Genomic DNA, 23,036 nt, shown 5'->3' on the forward strand with positions numbered 1-23,036 from the left:
CTCTGAGGCCCAGTCCTGGCCCCGACTTTGCTTCCTCCAGGTTGGGAGGAACATTCCTCTACCTTGGGGCTGCGGTCTCCTGGGAAGAGTCTAGAAATCTCTCTTGTTATCAGGGAGGATACAAGCCCCTCCTCTCTTCTGGTGAGGATGTAAGATGAACAGGTCAGCGTGGCAATGGCGTCTTTGTGTGAATGTGTAAGGTGTGAACACGTGAGAGGTGGTGTGTGTGAAAGTTTGCACAAGTGTGTCCATGAGTGGGTGACAGTGTGGATGTGAGCCTGTGAGTGTGAGTGTATGGGGAAGTCTGTGAGCATGTGCTGGTGTGTGTGTGCATCTGGGAGTGTCAATGTGTGTGTGAATGTGCATGTGAGCTGCGTTTGAATAGGTATGAGTGTGTGTCAGCCTGTGATCATGTGCCTGGCTGTGAATCTGGGAGCGTATGAGCTGTGTGCAAACGTGTGTGTATCAGTCTGTGCGTGTCTGAGAGTGTCAATGTGTGTGTATATGTGCATGTGAGCTATGGGTGAATGTGTGTATTAATCTGAGCATGAGCCCAGGCGCGAATCTGGGAGTGTAAATGTGCATATGAGCTGTGTGTGAACGTGCGTGTATGAGTCTGTGTGTGTCTGAGTGTCAACGTGTGTGTGAATGTGCATGTGAGCTATGTGTGAATGTGTGTATATGTCTTTGAGCATGTGTGTGTGTGAACCTGTGAGCATGGGCCTGTGTGTGAATCTGAGATTATGAGTGTGCCTGTGAGCTGTGAGTGAACGTGTGTGTATGAGTGTGTATGTATCGATCTGTGGGCATGGGCCTGTGTGTGAATCTGGGAGTGTGAGTGTGTGAGCTGCGTGTTGACATGCGAGTGATCCTGCAGGAGTGCTGACTTGGCGCTCAGGGCAGTAGAGATACTTGGGTCCAGGCTCTCCCCTTCCCCAAAGCCACAGTCAACCCCAGAGACACTCAGAGCCTTCTGCATTCTGGGGGCTCTGGGGGAGATCTGGGGGCTTGGAGGCTCACTTTGCTCCAGGAGAGTTTACCAAGCGATGAGTGTCTTTCTAGAGAGAGCTCAGAGGCCTTTCTTTTATAAAAAGTGTAATACCGAATAGATTCGAAATAATATTTACAAACTATGAGTAGGATTTAAGAATGAAGGCACCACAAACATCTGTGAATCCACTGCCCAATTTTAGACACTTTGGCTTCGAGGTACGCCTCGCGCTCTGCCCGCAGTGTAACCGCTAGCCTGGATTTGGGATTCGATTCCTGGCATTCCTTTTCAGATCTGAAGTCCTCCCCTCCAGGCCCTGGATGGGAAACTCAGTCGTGCCAGATCAGCTCAGTGCTGCCCTCTGGGGGCGAGGCCGCGGCTTCCTCCTGCTCAGCCCTAGCCTGGGTGAGATGGAGCCCACCCAGTTTACCGTGGCGAGACCCCACAGAGGGGTGGGCGCAGTCATTGTGCACACACCTGCAGGACTCGCCTGGACGCACATCCACCTGTGGGCATGCACAGGTGCCACACGGACTCTCCCCTCGTTCGTTTGTATTGTGTCCCTTGTGGATGTCACATCCCGCGTGGGAAGCCCAGAAGCCGCTGCCGCTCCTCAGGAGTTGGCAGGAGGGAGAGGTCCCCGCAGGTGGAGCGTGTCTGATCCAGGGACCCTCGGACTCGGGGCCGGCCAGGCTGGAAGGAAGTTTGTCTTTTGGGCTAATATTTAACAGGGGGACCTGAGCGGGTGGGCGTGGGGGAGGGAGAGGTGCCAAAGGCAGGGAAGGGCTTTTTTGAGATGGAGGTGGGGGTTTGGGGGAAGATACACAGCGCGGGTCAGCTTCAGAAGGGAATCTTGGGTCCAAGCGCCTGGAGGCAGAGGCATGGACACAGCCGAGCCGGGGCTTGGTGCTGCGGCGGTCAAGGGACTAGAGACGGTGGAGCTGAAGATGACGAAGAGGAGTCAGGACCCTGGGGGAGAAGGAGCGGTTTGAACAGCGCAGGTGTAGGATGGGTCTCCAGGGGCCCTCCCTTCCTCCCCCAGCCTCGCGGGCTCCTTCCGAGACTGCAGCGCAGAGGTGGGGGCTACCCAGGGTGGCCAGCAGAGGGCGCTCCTGCTACAGATTTGGGGCTCTCGGGCGGCCGGAGCGTGTCCCTGTTTAACAGGGCATGAGCCTCGGAAGGTGGCTGGGCCTGGGGTCTCCATGGGGAGCACTGGTGCCTGCCCCTTGGGAGGCACTGACCACAGGGGTGAGGAGAAGTGGCCTCATGAGGTGGGAGCCCCACAGGGTTCCATGTATCCGTTTCTCCTGCTGCCGGGTCAGGCATCTGTCTGCTCAATGCTTCCATCCTTTTGTCCCCAGGTGGGACTGTGAAATCACCCCGGGAGATGTGACTGGCCCTCCTAACCTGCCCTGGAGGTCTTCCTCCAGGCCAGGACCCTAATGCCAACCAGCCTTTCTAGAAGTTTCCTGGGTCCTAGCTCAGGGCTCTGCCCCTCCTGCCTCCCTGGTGACTCCATGCTCCTGCTTCCCTGCCTCTGGGAGGAGGACTTGCTTGTCTGGTCTCCTTCCTCACCTTGCCGCATCCAAGGAGCCTTCTCCATCGCTGCTGGTGCATCCTGCAGTTCTGAGGGCCAGATGCACCCTTGCTCTTCTGCCGTAAAGAGACATGGGCGTCCACGCAGCTGGCGGGTGAACACTGCCAGGTCCCCTGCTTGGCTTGAGGTGTGGCAGCCCCATCAACTACTGGGGGAGGCGACTGGGGAGGAGAAAGTCCCTTTGGTTGTGAATTCTGCCTTCCACCTTGTAGCATCTCTACCTGGACAGAGGAACCACATACTCGAGTCATTTACTTTTTTAAAATTAATAGTATTTTTTGAGAAAGAGGCTCGCTCTGTCCCCCAGGCTGGAGTAAAGCAGCATGATCTTGGCTCGCTGCAACCTCCACCTCCCGGGTTTAAGCTATTCTCCTGCCTCGGCCTCCTGAGTGGCTGGGATTACAGGCGTGTGCCATCACACCTGGCAAATTTTTATATTTTTAGTAGAGTCAGGGTTTCGCCCTGTTGGCCAGGCTGGTCTCAAACTCCTGACCTCAGGTGATTTGCCCTCCTCTGCCTCCCAAAGTGCTGGAGTCATTCATTTATTAATTTGTTCATTCATGTGTTCGTGCCTGCAGTTATTGGGCACTATTTACCATGGACATTTCCGGGGACAGAGAAAAGGAGGCGTGGTCCCTGCCTCACATCTAGAAGGGGAGTCAGCTATAAAAACAGGTGTGACCACGTAGGGTGAGACGTGCTTCAGAGAGAGGAACTGCTGTGTTTCTGTGAACTCTGCTTGTCCTAGCTTCCCGTCCTACTCAGTGATGTCACCCACCCACCCAGAAAACACAGAGTCATCCTGCTGATCCCCGCTCAGGCCTGGCTCCCTGTCGGCCATAGGTCCCATCCTCACCTCACATCCCTCTCCCAGGCCACCCCTTCAGCCCTGGGGCTGGCTCTGCCCTATCCAGCGTTCACACTGCCACCAAAGGGAGCTCCTTCTTCAAACTACTCAATGCCCAGAGAAGCAAAAAGAAGGAATGAATTTGGCCTGAGGGAATTGTTTGTATGGAGAAAGACCTATCAACAAAGTTGGAAAATGAAGAAGTAACTGGGAAAATGCATTTACAACACCTTGCCAAGGGCTCTTCCTACGTTCATGAAAAGCTCACATAAGCCAGGAAGGACAAGACTCCAGAAAAAAACAGGCAAAGGATAGGAAAAGCCAGTTCTTAAGAAACAGGAAGGAGAACAAGAAGCAACCACAAAATATAGGGAAGGATGTGGTCTTTGCCTGTTCTGTGCTGCTCTAATGGGACACCTGAGACTGGGTGATTTTTTTTTGAGAAGGAGTCTCACTCTGCAGCTCAGCCTGGAGTGCAGTGGTGGGATCTTGGCCCACTGCAACCTCCGCCTCCCGGATTCCAGTGATTCTCCTGCCTCAGCCTCCTGAGTAGCTGGGATTACAGGAGTGCGCTACCACCCCCAGCTAATTTTTGTATTTTTAGTATAGACGGGGTTTCACCATGTTGGCCAGGCTGGTCCCGAACTCCTTTCCTCATGATCTGCCCACCTTGGCCTCCTAAAGTGCTGGGATTACAGGCATGAGTCACCGTGCCTGCCTGAGACTGGGTGATTTAACAGAGGACAGAGATTTACTTTGAGACTGGGTAGTCCAGGGTTATGGGGCTGCGTCTGGCAAGGGCCCTCATGCTTCGTCATCCCATGGCAGTAGGTGGAAGGATAGAGAGGGGAGTAAGGAGAGAGAGAGAGAGAAAGAGAGAGAGCAGAGAGAGAGAGAGAGAGAGAGAGAGAGAGAGAGAGAGAGAGGGAGAGGGAGAGACTATAATCCCAGCACTTTGGAGGCTAAGGCAGGAGGGTCGGCTTGAGCCTGGCAGTTTAAGACCAGCTTGGGCAACATTGTGAGACCCTGTTTCTACAAAAAATACAATAATTAGCCAGGTAAGGTGGCACATGTGTGTAGTCCCAGCTACTCAGGAGGTTGAGATGGGAGGATCGCTTGGGGCTAGGAGATCAAGGCTGCAGTGAGCCATGAACAGTGATCCCACCATTGCATATGTGTATATATATGTATACATATATATATGTATATATATATTTTAAGACAGAGTCTCGCTCTGTGGCCCAGGCTGGAGTGCAGTGGCGTGATCTTGGCTCACTACAACCTCCACATCCTGGGTTCAAGCAATTCTCTGCGTCATCCTCCCAAGTACCTGGGATTACAGGCGCGTGTCACCATGCCTGACTAATATTTTGTATTTTTAGTAGAGACAGGGTTTCACCATCTTGACCAGGATGGTTTTGAACTACTGATTTTCTGATACGCCTGCCTTGGCCTCGCAACGTGCTGGAATTACAGATGTGAGCCATCACGCCCGGCCAAAGTAAGAGTATTTTACAGCAAACTCCATTTATCATTTCATTTTACTCTGGAAGGAAATTTGGCAATAGCGCTCGAAGTGAAAAAGGATTTACCCTTTAACCCAGTCATCCCACTGCTAAAATTTCCCCTGAAGATATATTTGCAAAAATTCACCATGCTTTATGTTCAGGGAGGCTGATGACACCATCGCTTGGAAGAGCAAAAAGCCTTGGAGACCAGAGAGGGGGTTGTCAGGGATGAAGTAAATGAATAAATTGTAGCTCATGGTCATGATGGATTAGAAAGAATGAGGTGGCTCTCCAAGGGATATTATTATCCGGGAGACTGAGGCATTGGAGATATTGATAATATCCCTTTTGTTTGATTAAAGTCTATACAAATAGACACATTGAGAAAACAGCCGTGCTCGGAGGAGCAAGTCTGGACTCTTCGGCTCCCTGTCATGGTGTCTTCCTTTCAACCTTTGTCCCAGTCGTTTCTTCCACTTGTACGACCTATGAATTGGCCCAGAGATTCCCAAAATGGGTTCCCAGGAACCCTAGCTCCACCAGCTTCTCTTGAAAGTGGCTCCATGTCCGTATGAGTTTGGGAAACACTGTGTCATGGAGAGTCATGGTGTGCACTGGCTTGTTCCAGGCTCTGAGAAGTTTGCAGTGAAATAAGCAAACAAAAGCTGTCTGTTGAGGATGTGAGGCTCCCAGGCCCATGGGGCTGGAGGTCACCACACTACTTAGTTCTGATCTCAAGAGTACCCCAGGGGCCAGCTCTGTACATCAGGGATTGGACCCTCTGCTCAGCACTGCCCATTTCTGACCTGATGTGGCTTGACTCTGTCCCTTTGCTCAGCCCCAGCCACACTGGCCCTTCTTTCTGGTCCCCAAAAGGGATACCTTAGTCCAGCCTCAGGGCCCTTGGACCAGCTGTTACTTGGCCTGGGGTGTCCTTCCCTGCACATGGCTGGCTCTTCCCACAGTTCAGTTCCTGCCTAACTGTCACCTAGAAGAGGCCTTCTCTAGCCTCCCAAAGCACTCATCGTCCCCTTTGCATTTCCTTGGACAATGGATCATACACTGGTTTGTTGATTGTCCATTTCTCCTGCTAGAATGTCAGCTCCACGAGAGCAAAAATGCAGTGTGTGGTGTTTATTCCCAGAGCCTGGGACAGCGCTCAACAAACAGGAGATAAAGAAATGCGTTTCTTTGCAAGATCCATTTTCTTTTTTTTGAGAAGGAATCTCTCTCTTTTGCCTAAGCTGGAGTGCAGTGGCACAACCTCGTCTCACTATAACCTCTGCCTTCCGGGTTCAAGTGATTCTCCTGCCTCAGCCTCCCAAGTAGCTGGGATTACAGGTGAGCACCACCATGCCTGGCTAATTTTTGTATTTTTAGTAGAGATGGGGTTTCATTATGTTGGTCAGGCTGGTCTTAAACTCCTGACCTCATGATTTGCCCGCCTCAGCCTCCCAAAGTGCTGGGATTATAGACGTGAGCCACTGTGCCCAGCCCAGGATCCATTTTCCATAGCACTCCTACTGCATTCCCCTAGAAACGCTGATGCAGCCGTGGGTCTCTGGGTGTTCCCCTAATATACCAGGTGCATTTCCGACTCTACCTGGACAATTTTCCACCACGTCTTCTCAGCCTGGCAAAGTGCTGCCCTGGCTTCGAAACACAGTTGTGCTGTCCCTCCCTGAGAAACTATCCTTGGTGGCTTGGTCTGAATGGGTTGCTCCCTCCCTGGGCCTCCCAAGGTGCCTGTACACACCTACCTTTGTCACTGCGCGAGTAACATTGCGCTGCGCTGCACTGTTTTGTGTCTGTCTCACTCACGGCCTGCTCTCATTAAGGGCAGGGTTCGGCTGACTCAGTACTGAATTCTGAGCACCCAGCCCCGTCAGTGACTGCACACAATGAACACAACAATTAGGTGCTGAATGAGGTCCAATTCTGGGCTCTTACTGCCTGCATCCACTCAGCAAGCATCAATAGAACAACCACTGTGTATAAAGCACTGAGTCAGACCTTGTAGTATGTCCAAAGAGGAACAGAAAACCATCTTTTGGCTGTAAAGGATTACATTAATTATTACATTAAATAAAAGGATTAATGTTTTTTTTTTTGAGACAGAGTTTTGCTCCTGTTGCCCAGGCTGGAGTGCAATGGCGCGATCTTGGCTCACTGTAACCTCTGCCTCCTGGGTTCAAGTGATTCTCCTGCCTCAGCCTCCTGAGTAGCTGGGACTATAGGCGCTTGGCTAATTTTTGTATTTTCAGTAGAGACGGGGTTTCACCATGTTGGCCAGGCTGGTCTTGAACTCCTGATCTCAGGTGATCTGCCTACCCCTGCCTCCCAAAGTGCTGGGATAATAGGCATGAGCCACCATGCTTGGCCCTGCCTCCCAATAATTCTAACAAGAGTGTGAGAGGCTAGCACCCTGGTGCTACAATGGGCTAGGGGAGCGCATTCATTTCCCTTTACTGCTGTAGCAATTACCACAAACTTGGGGTGTAAAGCAACGCACATTCATTCTCTTATAATTCTGAAGCCAGAGGTCCAAAATGGGTCTTAGGGGGCTAAGACTGAGGTGTTAGCAGGGCTGTGTTTCTTCTGCGGGCTTCAGGGTAGACTGTTCCTTGTCTTTTCGGCTTCTGGAGGCTGCTGCACTCCTTGGCTCCAGGCCGAGCATCAGCCCGACCTCTGCTTCTCTGGTTACATCTCCATCTGGGGCCCTGACCTCCCATCTCCTTCCTGTTAAGATCCCTTGTGGCCGAATGCGGTGGCTAACACCTGTAATCCCAGCACTTTGGGAGGCTGAGGCAGATGGATCACTTGAGGTCAAGAGTTTGAGACCAGCCTGGTCTTCACAGTGAATCCCCATGTCTACTAAAAAGGCAAAAAATTAGCTGGATGTGGTAGTGGGCACCTCTAATCCCTGCTACTCGGGAGGCTGAGGCAGAAGAATCCCTTGAACCCGGGAGCCAGAAGTTGCAGTGAGCTGAGATTGAGACACTGCACTCTAGTCTGGGTGACACGAGGGAAACTCTGTCTCAAAAAAAAAAAAAAAAAAAAAAAAGATCCCTCCTGAACCATTGGCCTCACATCCACAGAGTCCTTTCTGTTCTATAAGGTGCATATTTCCAGGTTCTGGGGGTTGAGAGATGGACATATTTGGGGTTTGTTATTCTGCCTTCTGCAGGCAGGGTGGGATGACTTCTCATGGCATGGAGCCTTTGCCCAGCCAGCCTTTGAAGTCATAGAAGCTTTATTAAACCGCTAGTTACCACAAGGCCTGTGCTAGCTACTTTTACATATTGATTAATTGAATCCCATGAAGAATTTGTCACAAAAGTCTAGTCCCGGCCAGGTGCAGTGGCTCACACCTGTAATCCCAGCACTTTGGGAGGCTGAGGCTGGCAGATTGCTGGAGGTCAGGAGTTCGAGACCAGCCTGGCCAACATGGTGAAACCTTGTCACTACTAAAAATAGAAAAAATTAGCTATGCACAGTGGTGTGTACCTGCAATCGCAGCTACACTGGAGACTGAGGCAGGAGAATGGCTTGAACCTGGGAGGCGGAGGTTGGAGTGAGCTGAGACTGCACCACTGTAATCCAGCTTGGGCAACAGGAGTGAAACTCCATCTCGAAAAAAAAAAAAAAGAAAGTCTAGTCCCCTCATTTTGCAGAGAAGCAGGATTTGAAGCTAAGGGAAGTAAAATGACTTGCCTAAGACCACACTGGGGCAAGAGCTCAGATTTGACCCCAGGTTCTTGGAGCTTGGAGCTCTTTTCATGATGTCATAGAGTGTGATTGTAGCTAACACAGTGCCTGCCCCTGCAGGTTGTGAAGATTAGGAGCTCTGGTTCCTCCCCACGAAACCTTGCTGAAAAAAAGCGTGTCATCTGGAAATGCTAAATAACAAGGCTCCTAGGGCCCCTGGGTTCTGAGGCAGAGACAGCATGGATCACAGAACTGCAGGAGTGTAGTGGAGGAGCTTGGCCCTGGCTGCCTGGAGGGCAGCTCAGCTTCATGGAAGGAGGAAGCAGCATTGATGGCTGGCTGGGGCTGAGGCAGAGCACTCCCCGGAGCCCAGGCCTCTGCAAAGGAATGCTCCTGCCCTGTCCTCCTGTTTTGCTCTTGGAAAGGATAGAGGACGACCTGCTCTGGTCCTCCCCCTCTGCTCCGGTCCTCCCCCTCTGCTCCTCCCTCCCCTAGTCCTTCTCCCCTGGTCCTCCCTCCTGTAGTCCTCTTCCCCTGGTCTTCCCTCTCCTAGTCCTCCTCCTCTGCTCCTCCCTCACCTAGTCCTCCTCCCCTGGTCCTCCCTCCCCCAGTCCTCCTCCCCTGGTCCTCCCTCTCCCAGTCCTCCTCCTCTGCTCCTCTCTCTCCCAGTCCTCCTCCTCTGCTCCTCCCTCCCCTTATCCTCCTTACCTGGTCCTTTCTCCCCCATCCTCCTCACCTGGTCCTCTCTCCCCTAGTCCTCTCTCCCCAGTCCTCCCTCTCCTAGTCTTCCTCCTCTGCTCCTCCCTCCCCTAGTCCTCCTCCCTTGGTCCTCCCTCCCCTAGTCCTCCTCCCCTGGTCCTCCCTCCCCTAGTCCTTTCCCCCTTGATCGCTCTCCCTCGTCCTTCCACTGGTCCTACTCACCTAGTCCTCTCCCTGATCCTCCTCCCCTAGGCCTCCTTCTGCTGGTCCTGCCTAGCTAGTCCTCCCTTCCCTGGTCCTCCTTTCCCAGTCCTCCCTGCCTTGCTTCTCCTCCCTTGTCAGTCAGTCATGTGTGCCTGTGGTGGGCTGGGTGGTCAGCACCTGGACAAGGAGCTGAGAGACCCCCTTCACATTGGGGAGAAAGAGCCCCCATGTCAAGGGAGCCCCCAGTTTGAGGGGGGACACGGTTGTTACCTTGAGGAAGCGTCCAATTTGAGGGGAGAGACACAGAGTCTGTTTTGGGGAGACTGGCTGCATCTGCTCCTGGAGAAAGCCACTTAAGAGCATTGCAGAGCAGGTGCAAATGAGTGCCAATCAGCAGGGAGAAACTGGCCTCCCCAGGCTGGGGAGGGAGGAGCCAGCGGGCAGGTGGGTGAGGGAGGGAAGTGTGGTAGGGACATTGGGGTCTGCAGGGTGGGAAGGAGTCCGGAGCCCCCTCGGTGTCTCTGACTTCCCGTTCCCCCAGGCTCTCAAGGCTCCCACGCCAGGCTGCAAGGCAGAGTGAAGAGGGGGTGTGAGCCCCAGGCCTGCAAGGGGAACCCACGGGAGTTTCTACCTCTCACCCACCCCCATGCATCTCTCAGGCCAAGGGAGCCGTGTGGGGAAGGGAAAAGATGGAGGGAAAGGCAGAGGGACCAAGCCATCTGGTCAAGCTGGAGTCTTCAGCTGGTGAGAGGCAGTGAGGGGTCCCACAGGTGACCCCCAGACCTGGGTTTCCTGTCCACAAGTTCCTCTCCACCCATTCCCACTGTCCCCAGATTTCCCTCCCTCCATCCCTCGCTGTTTCCTGCCGCCCCACTGCCGGCCTCATCTGGGGCATCCAGTCCTCTAGGACCTCTTTTGGGAAGGACTCTGCCTGGAAGGGTGGGGTGCTTCTGGGTGTCCGTATCCTGTGTCTTTGATCCGCCGCAGGCCAAGGGTTCCTGGAAACCAGTCAGAGGCGACTGGGAGGCGTAGAGGGGAAGAAAGGCTGGGTCCACTCGCCCATAGATAGGGGAGCCCCTGGACAAGCTCTGCGTGTGCAGGGGGTGCTGGGGGATCCCCTTGCCCCTATCTCTTCAAACTGGGGCGGAGACTCAGGGCACCCAGCAATGTCCCGAATCTCCCAGGGCCCTGGGAAGGTGGAGGGCGGGGCCCTTTGCAGTCAGACACAAACCATTAGTGGGCGGATCTGGGTGGGGCTGCCTGGGGCCTCAGGATAGAGGCAGGAAACAGAATAGAGGAAGCGGGATTCCGCCTGTGGAGGCGGAGGCAGCAGGTGTGGCTGGGTGAGGGTGCGCGTCTCAGGGGATTCTGGGCCAGGGGTAGGAGATCTGTGAGCGTCCAAGTTCCTGCAGGAGACAGGGGCTCTGTATCTGAGGGCTGAAGGGAAAGGAGCCCACCAGGCCCTAGTGACAGGAGACCAGGGATGGAATGAGGGTCTCTGAGGTCTCTCCTCATCAGCCAAGCCAAGGTCTCAGCTGGCAGCCCGTTCCGGGCTCCTGGGCCTCTCACTTCCCCTGACCACCTGCCACTGACCTTTTTCCTTGGGGGAAAGGGTAAGTGGCCATGTCCCTTTCTTGGGACCTTGTCTCCACCGCAGTCACCGCCCAGGCTCCTTGATCCTAACAAGTCAGCAAGCACTTACATAGCACCTGCTGCATACAGCCTGGCCTGGTTCTGGGCAGGGCTGTGGGGTGGGCATCATCCTAAGGGTCGACAGTTAATGCTTAGGGGGTCTGTAGGAGCTGAGGCCAGCTGGGCAGACGAGGCACGACCTTGTCTTTTTGTTTTTGTGTTTATTTTTTTGAGATGGAGTCTTGCTCTGTCACCCAGGCTGGAGTGCAGTGGCTCGATCTTGGCTCACTGCAATCTCCGCCTCCGGGGTTCAAGCGATTCTCCTGCCTCAGCCTCCTGACTGGAGGTTGTAATCACCTGGGATTACAGGCACCTGCCACCATGCTGGCTGTAGAGTCGGGGTTTCATCAGGTTGGCCAGTCTGGTCTCAAATTTCTGATCTCAAGTAATCTGCCTGTCTCGGCCTCCCAGTTGGGATTATAGGTGTGAACCACCAAGCCTGGCCAGATCTTGTCAACATCAATACACCTATTGGTGTATTGATGTATCAACCTATTGGCCAGGCGATAGGTTGATGCTTGAACCCAGGAGCTTGAGACCAGCCTGGGTAATATAGTGAGACCCCATCTCTATTAAAAAAAGAAAGCATCTATTGAAGATCATCTGTTCACAAGGCCCCAGTTCATTCTACACCCTCTGCCTCCCCACAACATAATAGGGGCGATATCAGGGGACACTGTCCCTAAACCCTACCCCTGCTCAAATTCCAGGCAGGTCCGGTTTGTGCTGTGCTCTCCAGCATGGTGGCTTTTCTGCACTCTCTGCAGAGACTGAGGGGGAGTCAAGGCTGGGCTGGCACCTGGGGCAGTGGGGGGAAGCTTCGAGTTCTTCCAGCCACCTCTCTGGGCCTCCACCACTCCCACCTGCGCGTGACTCCAGCAGCCTCTGGGGCTGCAAGAGCCATTGGACCTCTCCTCCTCTTCCTCTTCCATGCGGGCCAAGCTGCTGATGCTGCTGGGCTGCCAGAGACCTCTCCCTGCCGGGGGTGGAGGACAGGCCCAGACAGGATTCGCCACAGCTCAGAGGACCTCTGTGTGGCCCTCTAGCCGGCCCCTGCCAGGCCTTCCGGCTGGGAGGGTGGGAGCTGCTGAGGCCCTGGCTCCAGGCCCGGCTCTGATGCCAACACCGGCCTCTGCCCGCTGCTCAAGTGCCCTGCGCTTGGGTGTCCTCGAGGTACTCTGCTCTGGGTCTCAGGAGGAAGGTCCGCATTTTCCTAGCCCTGGCCAGGGGTTGGCCCCGTGCTCTGGAGAGCTGGGGAGGCCTTCCTGGGGTCCCACTTCTATCTCTGTGCTGAGATCTGAGCTGTGCCCTCCTGTGTGGCTGGCCTGTCCTGTCCTCAGCATACCAGGCTTCTCTGGGTTGGGGGCTTGAGGGGGAGTCACAGGCAGTAGAGCCTCTAATGAGCAGAGAGGCAAAGTGGCCTGGGAGTCAGTGGCATGAGGAAACCGAGGCCCAGAGAGGAAGAGGAGCAGGTCCGCAGCAGAAAGCCTGTTGGGGTGAGGAAGCCTGTCGGGGCCAAATGGTGGTAGTGGGGGTTGGAGCCCTTGGTGATTTTGGAGGCAGAAGGAAGGTTAATAAACTTCTCTGCCCCTTCAAATCAGGCCTCAAGACTAAGGTCTGGGTACCCTGGAAGTGGGGTTCCCAGGCAGGGTGAGGGCTGGGATCTAGGGCTGGGAGGCAGAGGGGCGGCGGCACCCTTCTCCCAGCCTGGTCCCCTCCCTGGGGCCCTGGCTCTGCCCCAGATTTGCTGTAGGCAGGCAGGGCAGTCTCTTTTCTGAGCCCAGAGTGAGGCCGAGGACAGGGCCTGGGAAGGGAGGGGCTCGTAGGAGCAGCTCTAGCAGGGGGTGGGGAGGGCCTTTGTTTCGTGTTGTTGTTCACGTCTCTTCACATGTGAGTGCCTGCTGGGCAGCCCTGACTGGCCACTCAGGTGAGCACAAGTTTTACTGGGTCTCTCTCCTCCGGGAAGACAGTCCTGGATTGCTAGGAAGTCCTTCCAGACGTCTAACCTCATGCTCATGGTGGTCTCACCTTGCTCGCTCTCTCTCTCTTTTTTTTTTTTTTGAGATGGCGTTTTGCTCTTGTTACCCAGGCTGGAGTGCAATGGTGCAATCTTGGCTCACTGTATCCTCCACCTTCCGGGTTCAAGCAATTCTCCTGCCTCAGCCTCCTGAGTAGCTAGGATTACAGGCATGTGCCCCCACGCCTGTCTAATTTTGTATTTTTAGTAGAGATGGGGTTTCTCCATGTTGGTCAGGCTGGTCTCGAACTCCCGACCTCAGGTGATCTGCCCACTTTGGCCTCCCAAAGTGCTGGTATTACAGGTGTGAGCTTCCGTCCTTGGTCGACCTTGCTCTCTAGCCTTGGTTTTGAACCTCCAGCCCTCCCCTCTCCCCTCCCAGTACCTTCACAGGCTGGGCGGGAGCAGTAGATAAAGTCAGGACTCAACTACTCTCTTCCAGATACCTCCTGCCACTCCCAGCTGGCACTTTCCGTGAGAGACCACCCACTAGCTGAGCAGGAAGTCTTTCCATCAGTGTGGCCTCATCTAGGAGCTCTGGGCCACATGGAAAACCCAACTCCCTCCCTGTCCCCACGTGTGGGCAGAGAGCCCAGGCCACCCATGCGCTTCCCTCCCCTCTCCTGTTCCTGGGGCCCTGGCCGCCCTGGGAAGCTCCACATTCAGACAGGCCCGGTGCAGACGCTGGTGTCCTGGCAGTGCCTAAATCATTAGCGCTGGGGAGATTAGGCTGGTAATCTCCTTGTTGCTGGAGCAGTACCAGCCGCCAGGCTGCGGATCATGCGGCTCTCCTGCAGGGGCCGTTCCTCAGGGTGGCTCCTGCAAGGTCCTGCTCCTCTGTGCTCTTCCTGGGCTGCCCTCCCCTCCTCCAGGACCCTTCTGGACTGACATTCCTCAGGTTCGCGTGGGCAGGGAGGCTGCCCTAACCCTCTGGTCTCAGACCCCTGCTCCCAGCCCCACCCCTGCTTCCTGTTTTTTAGAGCCTAACTGATGTCACTATCTCTCCAGATTCCCTCAAAGACTTTAGAAGGCAAGACTGACCCCTTTGTACAAATGAGGGAACGAACAGAGGCCGTGGAATTGACTTACTGAAAGGCTTGGGTCCAGAGCTCCCTTAGTTCGGAGGCCGCATCTGTTTCCCTCAGACACAGGGCTCCGTGAACCTGTGGGCTGTGTCTCTTCTGCGGAATTGGAAGAATCCCAAGAAGTGGGGCTCCACAGGTCAGAGGCTAATTCTGCCTCCTCTGACTGGGGGTCTCCACCATGGCCATGTTGTACCTGGGGGATGATGTCAGGCCCCAATCTCTCCACCCTCACCCTGGGCCCTGGAATGCTGGGTGGGGGGCCCGGCCAGCTTCCCACTCCGGGCCTGTGCAGCCCTGTCCCGTGCCTGTGCTGGCTCCCAGGGGTGGGTTCTCTGGACTCCCCACAAGAATGAGCTCAGCCTCCTAACTGGCTGAGGATGGAGGATCACCCTACCCCAGGCTGCAATCCCAGTACCACCATTTTGTTTTTTTTTTTTTTTTGAGACAGAGTCTCACACTGTTGCCCAGGCTGGAGTGCAATGGTGCGATCTCGGCTCACCGCAACCTCCGCCTCCCAGGTTCAAGCTATTCTCCTGCCTCAGCCTCCTGAGTAGTTGGGATTATAGGTACTTGCCACCATGCCCAGATAATTTTTGTATTTTTAATAGAGACGGCTTTCGCCATGTTGGCCAGGCTGGTCTTGAACTCCTGACCTCAGGTGGTTCACCTGCCTCAGCCTCTCAAAGTGCTGGGATTATAGGTGTGAACCATTGCGCCTGGCCACCACCTGTGTTTCTGAACAGACAGTGGACCACTGAGAGGCTCTGGTGCTCAGGCTGGGCTCTGGCTATAGAGGGGCTCCTGGGGAGGCACTCAATGTGCCCAGCCCACCCCAGGCCCTGCGTGGCTAGGATGGAGGCAAAGTACACTTCTAGGGTTTTGACCCAAACTTCAAGGGCCAGGGTCCCAGCCCCACTTCAGCCTGGCTATACATGGATACCCAGGGGCTCCATTCAGCCCAGACCCTTTACCTGACCCATGGACACCCTGGCTGTCACCAGCACCAGCATCTGCCGGCTTTCCACCTCTGGCTCTGTCAAGGGCCTGTGTACACCTGGGGGGGTTCCTCCTGGATGTCACCTGTCAGTGTTTGGGGGTGCCTTTTGGGCCCCCAGCCTCCTGGGAGCCAGCAGCTGCGGCAACATGTTGATCACCTCCTCCTGCTTTTTGGTGGGCTTGTGGGGTGGCTACAGGGGTGGCTACACCTGCAACCTGGGTGGGGGTTTGGCTCCAGCGTTGACATGGCACATGCCCTGCTGTGGAGGGGGGTGAACAGGAGACCATGACCAACTTCACTGACCACACACACACCACACACACATCACATACACAGACACACCACACACATCACACACACACATACATGCACCACACACACCACACACACGTCACATATGCATCTCACACACACACCACACACCACACACACACCATACACACACCACACACACGCACCACACACACACCATACACACACCATACACCACACACCATACGCACCACACACCACACATACCACACATCACACACACATACCATACACACCACACACCATACACACATACCATACACACACATGCACCACACACACATCACACACACACTGCACACACATCTCACGTACATATACATGCACCACACACATCACAGACACATACATGCACCATACACACATCACACCACCACACACACCACACTCACACACCAAGTACACCCCCCCACACACCATACACCACACACCACAGGCACACACACCACACACACATCACACACACCACACACACACCACATACCACACACACCACATACACCCCACACACACACCATACACCACACACCACAGGAACACACACCACACACACATCACACACACTGCACACACACCACACACACCACACACACATGTACACATACACACCACACATACAACCCCCACACCACACACAGACCCCACACCCCCACACATCACACACACACATACATGCACCACACACACCACACATACATCACATACACATCTCACACACACCACACACCACACACACCACACACACACAGCATACACACACCACACACACGCACCACACACACACACCATACACCACACACCACATGCACCACACACCACACACACACCACACACCACACACATCACACACACACACCATACACACCACACACCACACACCACACACACCACACACCACACACACATACCATACACACACATGCACCACACACACATCACACACACACCACACACACATACATGCACGACACACATCACACACACATACATGCACCACACACACATCACACCACGCACCACACACGCCACACCACATACACCCCCCCCCACACACCATACACCACACACCACAGGCACACACACCACACACACATGTACACATACACACCACACATACAACCCCCCACACCACACACAGACCCCACACACATCACATACACATGCACGTACACGGTACACACACCACACACATACATACTACACACACACCATACATATATACCCACAACCACCCACGTACCACACACCACATACACATATATATATACACACCACACACACATAAACACCACACATATCACTCCTCCACATACACTCTCCGTCATGACCTCTAAGAACATAGCTTTGGCATGCTGTAAACATGACCACTAGTATCCTCTGCACAAACCCTGCTCTGGAGGGTCCTATAGAGCAAAGCCCCCAGTGGCAGGTGAGGGGTGCAAGTGATGAGTACAGTGGCCGGGGGGTCGGGGGGTGCCAGGGAAGGCAGGGGAGGCAGGGGGTCCTGGGGAGGCAGAGGAACCAGGGGGGCCAGGGGAGCCAGGGGAACCAGGGGAGCTAGGTGGGAGCCAGGTTAGGCCCAGCTGGCCCTAGCGGTTAGGCCTGCCCAGTTTCCTGGGTGGAGAGCCAGGCCTGGTGCTGCCTACGAGGGGCTTTGCCTGCTCCTGCCCAGAACCTCCACTAGGTGGGAATGCCTGCAATTTCCCCTTGGAATCAGAGATACTGGAGGTGCCAAATCAGATATTGGGGTTGGTCTTGGCAGCGGGGAAGCTAGGGGAGCCCCGGTGAGTCAGTGCTCCTGATCTTTGGGGTCAGCCAGCGCCTCATCATCAACCCCCGCAGCGTAGCATGCACTGGGGATCTGCCTCGAGTCACCCTACACACACTCTCCCGGGTTTCACAGCCGACCCTTGCTGTGCCACCAAAGCCTCCTGAGCAAGGAGGTGGGGGCTGGGTGGGTCTTGGCCGGATGCAGGTGGGCCCACTGAGGCAGAGGAGGGGATGCTGGTAACACACTGGCCTTGGCTCAGCCTGACCCCGGGTCACAGAACTTAGGGCCTTGGGTGGGGTCTGGGAGCGGGTGTGCAGGATGAGCCTGGCGGGGTCCTAGTGTGCTGGGACTTCTCCCTCTTAGGTCCTGAGCGGTCAGTCCTGAGCATCACTGAAGTCCAGATTCCACACACTCACGTGCGTCTTCACCCAGCTTCAACCTCTGGGTGATTGGAGGGGCTCGCTCTTTTTGGCATGCCCGTGGCCTCAACTGGAACCCCTCTTGGGCATTTCCAACCATGCCAACCATAGCAGCTGAAACCAGAGCACAACCTTCTGCTCCTTCTGGGCCCCTCCCTCCGTGTTTGAACTGAAACCACCCAGATGACCTTGGAGGAAAAGAAAGCTTTGCCCTGGGTTTGAGGTGGGGCCAGTCATAACCTCATTAATTAATTAACAAATCACTTAATTAAACTAACAAACACTGGGGGCCAACTCTGGGCCAGGGCACTGTGCCCAGGGCTGGGGATTCCAAAGAGAATGAAACAGACATGGTCTTGTTACCCTGGAGCTCAGAGTCCAGTAGGGGAGGAAATAACCAAACAAGTCTTAGAAATAGGTATACATTCACAATCTGGAATAGGGAGTAGATATGGCCCAGAAAAGAAACGCGGAAAGGGACTCCAGGAGGGCTTTCTGGAGGAGGTGGCAGCTGAGCCTAGAGGTGAATTTAGTTGGGGAAGAGGGAGCGAGGCCTATGCAGTTTAGGCCATGAAATTCCCAGGAGGGTGCTCAGAGAAGACCACGGGGACTCTCATTACCCTCACCCTGGCTCACTACCAAAAAGGCTGCAAGAAGGGTGTTGCAGGGCGTCCTGGAGGCTGCCAAGGGCATGTTTGCTCATGGAGCCCACATCTCTCTCAGATCCTGGCGGCTATGATTGGTAATTCCAGCTTCGTGCTGGCTGCAGCAGGACGATGCCCACCTGGCTACCGATGACTTCTGCACCAAGTGAGTCTGGGTCTCTGGAGCTGCCCCAGAGGCTGAACAAGCTGACCCTGGCTGGGGCCAACCTGGAGATGCAGATGGAGAGTCTCAAGGAGGACCTGGACTACCTGAAGAAGAACCATGAGGTGAGGCCCGCCCAGGGAACGCAGCAGAAATTCACCTGGAAGCAAGTGAGGCCGGGGCCCCAGAACCTCCCTGGGCCAGGCCATGCTTTCAGCCCAGTTCCCATCTCCTGTGGACTCCTAGCCCTGACCCTCAGAGAACCCTGGGTGAGGCCTGGAGGAGCCCCTCTTCCCAAATACACTTCATTTGTCCCTTGAGGCTCAGCTCACCGCAGTTAACTAACGAATGAGTAATTCAGTGTAAGATCACACAATGTTAATTATAATCAATTATGACAGTGATAGTCATTAAAACAAAGAACTTCTGCCCAGCACTACACATGACTCACGGCCACAATCTCAGCCAATGCAACAGCTGGGAGAAAGATACTCTTTCCTCCTTTTGACCTGTGAAGAAACTGAGACTCAGAGAAGGGAAGGGATTTATCCACGGCTGCACAGGGTCTATCTGACTCATATCCACCCCACCTCTCTGCCCCCTCTCCTGCCTCTCTTGTAGAGGGCTCTAGCCCCCAGGGACTCCAAGACTTAATCCAAGGGTAGAGATCCTAGCTCCTGCTGGGGCAGCCATGAGACCTTCCATGGCCCTGTCCAGTGGCTCCTTCTCGGCCGAGTGCTGTGCTGTTCTGAGCCGGGGGAGCCTATTCCCAGAGTAGCAGCACACCCGGGAGGTATTTCCCCCTGGCTTTGAGGCTCATGATACAATTGCTTTCCTGCAGCAGATTAACATTTCCCAACGGACCTGGCACAGCATAGGGTTGCTTTCCCCATGCTTGTGCTGTGGGGTTGATGGTGGGTAAAGGCAGTGGTGGGAGTAAGGTCAGGGCAGTGAGAGAGGTCGTCCGTGCCAGGGGGTTGTCATCTCGTGAGGTTTAGCACACGTTGCGGAGGGTGAAGTCCACTCCCAAGTCTCAGTAAGTGTTGGGGGAGGTTGTTGATATTCACAGCCCTGTATGTTTGAGAAATGGCGACATCCGCCCTCAACTTCAGGGTGAGGAGCCGTTGGCCTGTGTCTGTCTGTCTGTCTGTCTGTCTGTTACCTGTACCTCTCTCTCCAAGGCAGAGAAGGCAGGCCCCAGGGTCTTCCCCAGGATGGCCTTGGATGACCTCTTGCTGTCCTCTCTGCCCAGGAAATGAGTGCCCTTCGAGGTCAGGTGGACGAGGAGGTTGGTTCGAAGACGGACACTGTGCCTGGAGTGAACCTGAGCTGCATCCTGAATGAGACATGTGACCAGGACAAGGAATTGGTGGAGAGGAGCTGCAAGGATGCCGAGCACGGGTTCTGCAGCGTGGTGGGTGGCCGTGTGTAAGCAGGTGTGCACACATGTGCTGCATGCTGGTGCAGCTGGAACCCTAGCAGAGCCACAGGCCATCCCAGTTGGAAGGACTTTTGGAAACCAGTTGGACCAGCTGCTCATGTTTTTGATGCAAAATGTGAGGCTCAGAGAGGACTCAAGCTCACACAGCCCTTCACTGTGGCCTGCAAAAGAGATCCAGGTCTCTGCAAGCCTGGTCTCGGGCTTCCGCCACAGCTGTTTGCAGGACGTGTGTATCTGAATACATACACATACCCTTGGCAAGCACAGACTGTGTGTCTCTGGTGTCCCACGGACAGCAATAGGCGCAAAAAGACTACATAACACCCAGTGCCTGTGTTTGAGGTGCTGCAGTTTGGTAGGAATAACTAAGGCAAATGACCGCAGAGCAGGGCGAATTCTCCAAGTTCCAGCATGGGTGCAGAGGGTCTCTGTGTGCAGGTGCCTTTGGGGTCCCATAGAGGCCAGGGAGGGGCTAGGAGAGGTTCTGGAAGGTGAGGGTTCAGGAGCAGCTCCTTTCCTGTGCCCCACTTCTGAAAGCCTCCTTAAACCCGTGTGGCCTACTCTGCCTTCCAGAGAGAGTGGCTGAACTTCAAGGGGGCCACACAGAGGCCCTGCAGAGTGGCAGGATAGCGATATGGAGCGCCACAGCTCTGCGCAGAAGCTGAGCCATCCCAACTCAGCAAGGGAGGGCCTCTGTCCCCTCCCTGCCCTGTACCTGTCACCCCAGGGTGAGCCCAACTTCGTAGACCCCTGCTTGGAGAACCAGAGTCCCCGCCCAGCCTGTCCCTTCACACTCAGTGGCTGGGTGCATTACCACCGCACTGTGCTGGCAGCACCCACAGCCCCACACAGGGGGCCTCTCTCTAATGCTCTGCCGTGGGGGAAGTGTTCCAGCTCTGTCTCACCCCACCACCTATCTCTTGGCCCACAGGAAGCATTGCTGGAGGGGAGCCTGGTGGGGACAGAGGTGTGATACAGGACCCAGCTGGTCCAGCTTCAGGGGCTCATCAGAAGCATGGAGCAGCAGCTGTGTGAGCCCTGCTGCGACATGGAGCACTGGGACCATGAGCACCAGGTCCTTCTGGACTTGAAGACGTGGCTGGAGCAGGAGATTGCCACCTACCACTGCTTGCTGGAGGCTGAGGATGCCCAGTGAGTGTGCACCTGGGTACCTGCTGGGGTGGGCTGGGGGCCTGCTTCACCCAGGGAGAAGTTGGTGTTTGAGCACCAGCGAAGTCCAGGAGGTATGAATGTGGGAACCTTTGGGGGTTTCCAGGAGGTGAAACTGAGGGTGCAGGCTGGGGTCTGACTGAGGAGCCCCGAATGCCAATTTAAAGCACCTGGATTGGATCACGTAGGCAATGGGGAGCCACAGGGGGATTTGGAGCAGAGGAGGGGAATGAACATCAAGGTATCTTAGAACATTCACTCTGGCTGCAGAGGGAGAAATGGAGCAGAGGGGCCAGGGTGGGGCTGGAGAGATGTGTCAGGGTGCTGGAGCAGGGGTCCCTACGGAGAAGTCCTACGGAGGGCAGGGGAAGGAAGGTGGTGCATGCAGAAGAGGCTATAGCTCAAGACAGCAGGGCCGGATGCCTGGATCTCGGGGTGAGCGGGGCTCACAGTCAGGACTCAATAGTGTCAGGTGAACACGTGAAGGAGGGGGCTTTGATGGCCCTGGGTTTCTGCTTCCGGTGACTGTGTGGGTGGTGATACCATCAGCACAGGGTGAGGCACACAGGGGGTGGTGCTCGGCTTTGCAGTTGGGAAGGTCTATCCGGCGCCCAGTCGAGAGTGTCCTGGAGTCTCCATGCTTAGTCACACATTGCAGCTTTTGCTCCCCTAAAATGGTGAAGTTCATCTATAGTCTAACCACAGTCTCTCCTGCTTTAATTGGGTCTGTTCGTTGGGCCTTCTGGGATATGGAAAACCACTTGCTCAGCTTCTCCTTGTAAATCCTGGTGAGTAGCCACAGAGTGCCACTGGGCCTGCTGCTGCGTCTGCCGCTGGGTCTGCCGCTGTGCTGTTTCTTTTTCTTCTTCCTGCTGTACTGAACCTGTGCCCTTTGATTCTTGGGCCTGTGCTAGTTTCTGTGCATTCCCAGATGTGATTTCTCACCATTTTGGAGGCACCTCCTCTGCCAGGGCCTGCTTCCCCCCCGCAGTGATTGCAGGGGCCTGGCTGGCTGGCATCCCTGGTTCCCGTGCTCCTTGCAGCTCACCTGGGAAGGTAAGAAGCTGCCCTGTCCTGCTGTCTGGACCCCAAGGCAGGGGAGAGGCTGAGGACCCTTCTGTGTGGGAGACTGGGGGGACCACAGGCTGGGGGGCAGGAAGGGGGAAGAACTCCTGCCTGTTGTTCCCTGTGCCCTCCTCCTCCATCACCTGCAGCCACGGTGACCAGCCACCAGGTGTGCCATCGTGGAGGAAGTGCAGGTTGGAGAGGTGGTCTTCTTCTGTGGGCAGCCCCACCTCGAGGGCCACAGCAGAGCCATCAGCTCCAGCTCCCAGCATGCTACTGCCATGCCCCGAGTGCCCATCTGGGCCCTGGTCCATGACCTGTTGCCTTTCTGCATCTCCTTTCTGCAGCCCGTCACTGAGGAGGCCTCCTGGGTTTGTCCAGTGCCTGCTATTAAAGCTTTGCTCCAAGTTCAATGCCTCATGTGATCTGGTCTGTTCATTGGTTTGGGGCAGTGTGGGCTGAGGGACTGGGAGAGGTGGAGGGTTTATTGAGTGTTTGGGTATCGGCTTGTCACCTGCCAATCTGTTCTACCCACTCCATTCAGGTCTGGAGTTCCTGGGAAGATGAGCAGGGAGGAGGAGGAGGATTAAAGGTGGAGAGATGAGACAGTTCCTCTTACTGGGAAACATTTCTAAGAACTAGCCCCTGAGTTCCTGTCACCTGTGGATGGTCCCTCAGCGGGGGGCACACAGACTTTCCAGGGACC

At 55.1% G+C, this 23,036-nt stretch overlaps 1 protein-coding gene and 1 long non-coding RNA gene across 2 annotated transcripts; one reads left to right on the top strand and one right to left on the bottom strand.

Moving 5' to 3' along the window:
- Nucleotides 1-1,100: 1,100 nt before the first annotated feature.
- Nucleotides 1,101-6,778, bottom strand: LOC118153760 (uncharacterized). The gene is made up of 3 exons (XR_008481547.2): nt 6,700-6,778; nt 2,567-2,805; nt 1,101-1,960 (listed from the first exon to the last, which is right to left on the bottom strand). It is a non-coding gene; the product is annotated as an uncharacterized LOC118153760 (long non-coding RNA).
- A 5,640-nt stretch (nt 6,779-12,418) lies between these two features.
- On the top strand, nt 12,419-22,754 carry LOC144582619 (keratin, type I cytoskeletal 17-like). The gene is made up of 5 exons (XM_078373624.1): nt 12,419-14,484; nt 17,792-18,779; nt 19,907-20,068; nt 21,027-22,321; nt 22,480-22,754. Exons 2-4 carry the CDS (start codon nt 18,624-18,626, stop codon nt 21,066-21,068), a joined length of 360 nt encoding a protein of 119 aa, XP_078229750.1. The 5' UTR covers nt 12,419-14,484; nt 17,792-18,623; the 3' UTR covers nt 21,069-22,321; nt 22,480-22,754.
- The last annotated feature ends 282 nt before the right edge of the window (nt 22,755-23,036 follow it).

Source organism: Callithrix jacchus, chromosome 5 (assembly GCF_049354715.1).
Source record: "Callithrix jacchus isolate 240 chromosome 5, calJac240_pri, whole genome shotgun sequence".
NCBI lineage: Eukaryota > Metazoa > Chordata > Mammalia > Primates > Cebidae > Callithrix > Callithrix jacchus.

What these genes read in the sequence shown, in the direction of transcription:
- LOC144582619 (XM_078373624.1), top strand. Translation starts at nt 18,624, where the DNA reads ATGCCCACCTGGCTACCGATGACTTCTGCACCAAGTGAGTCTGGGTCT. An exon ending in ACCTGAAGAAGAACCATGAG is followed by an intron (nt 18,780 to 19,906) that starts GTGAGGCCCGCC and finishes CTCTCTGCCCAG; the next exon opens with GAAATGAGTGCCCTTCGAGG. An exon ending in AGCACGGGTTCTGCAGCGTG is followed by an intron (nt 20,069 to 21,026) that starts GTGGGTGGCCGT and finishes CTTGGCCCACAG; the next exon opens with GAAGCATTGCTGGAGGGGAG.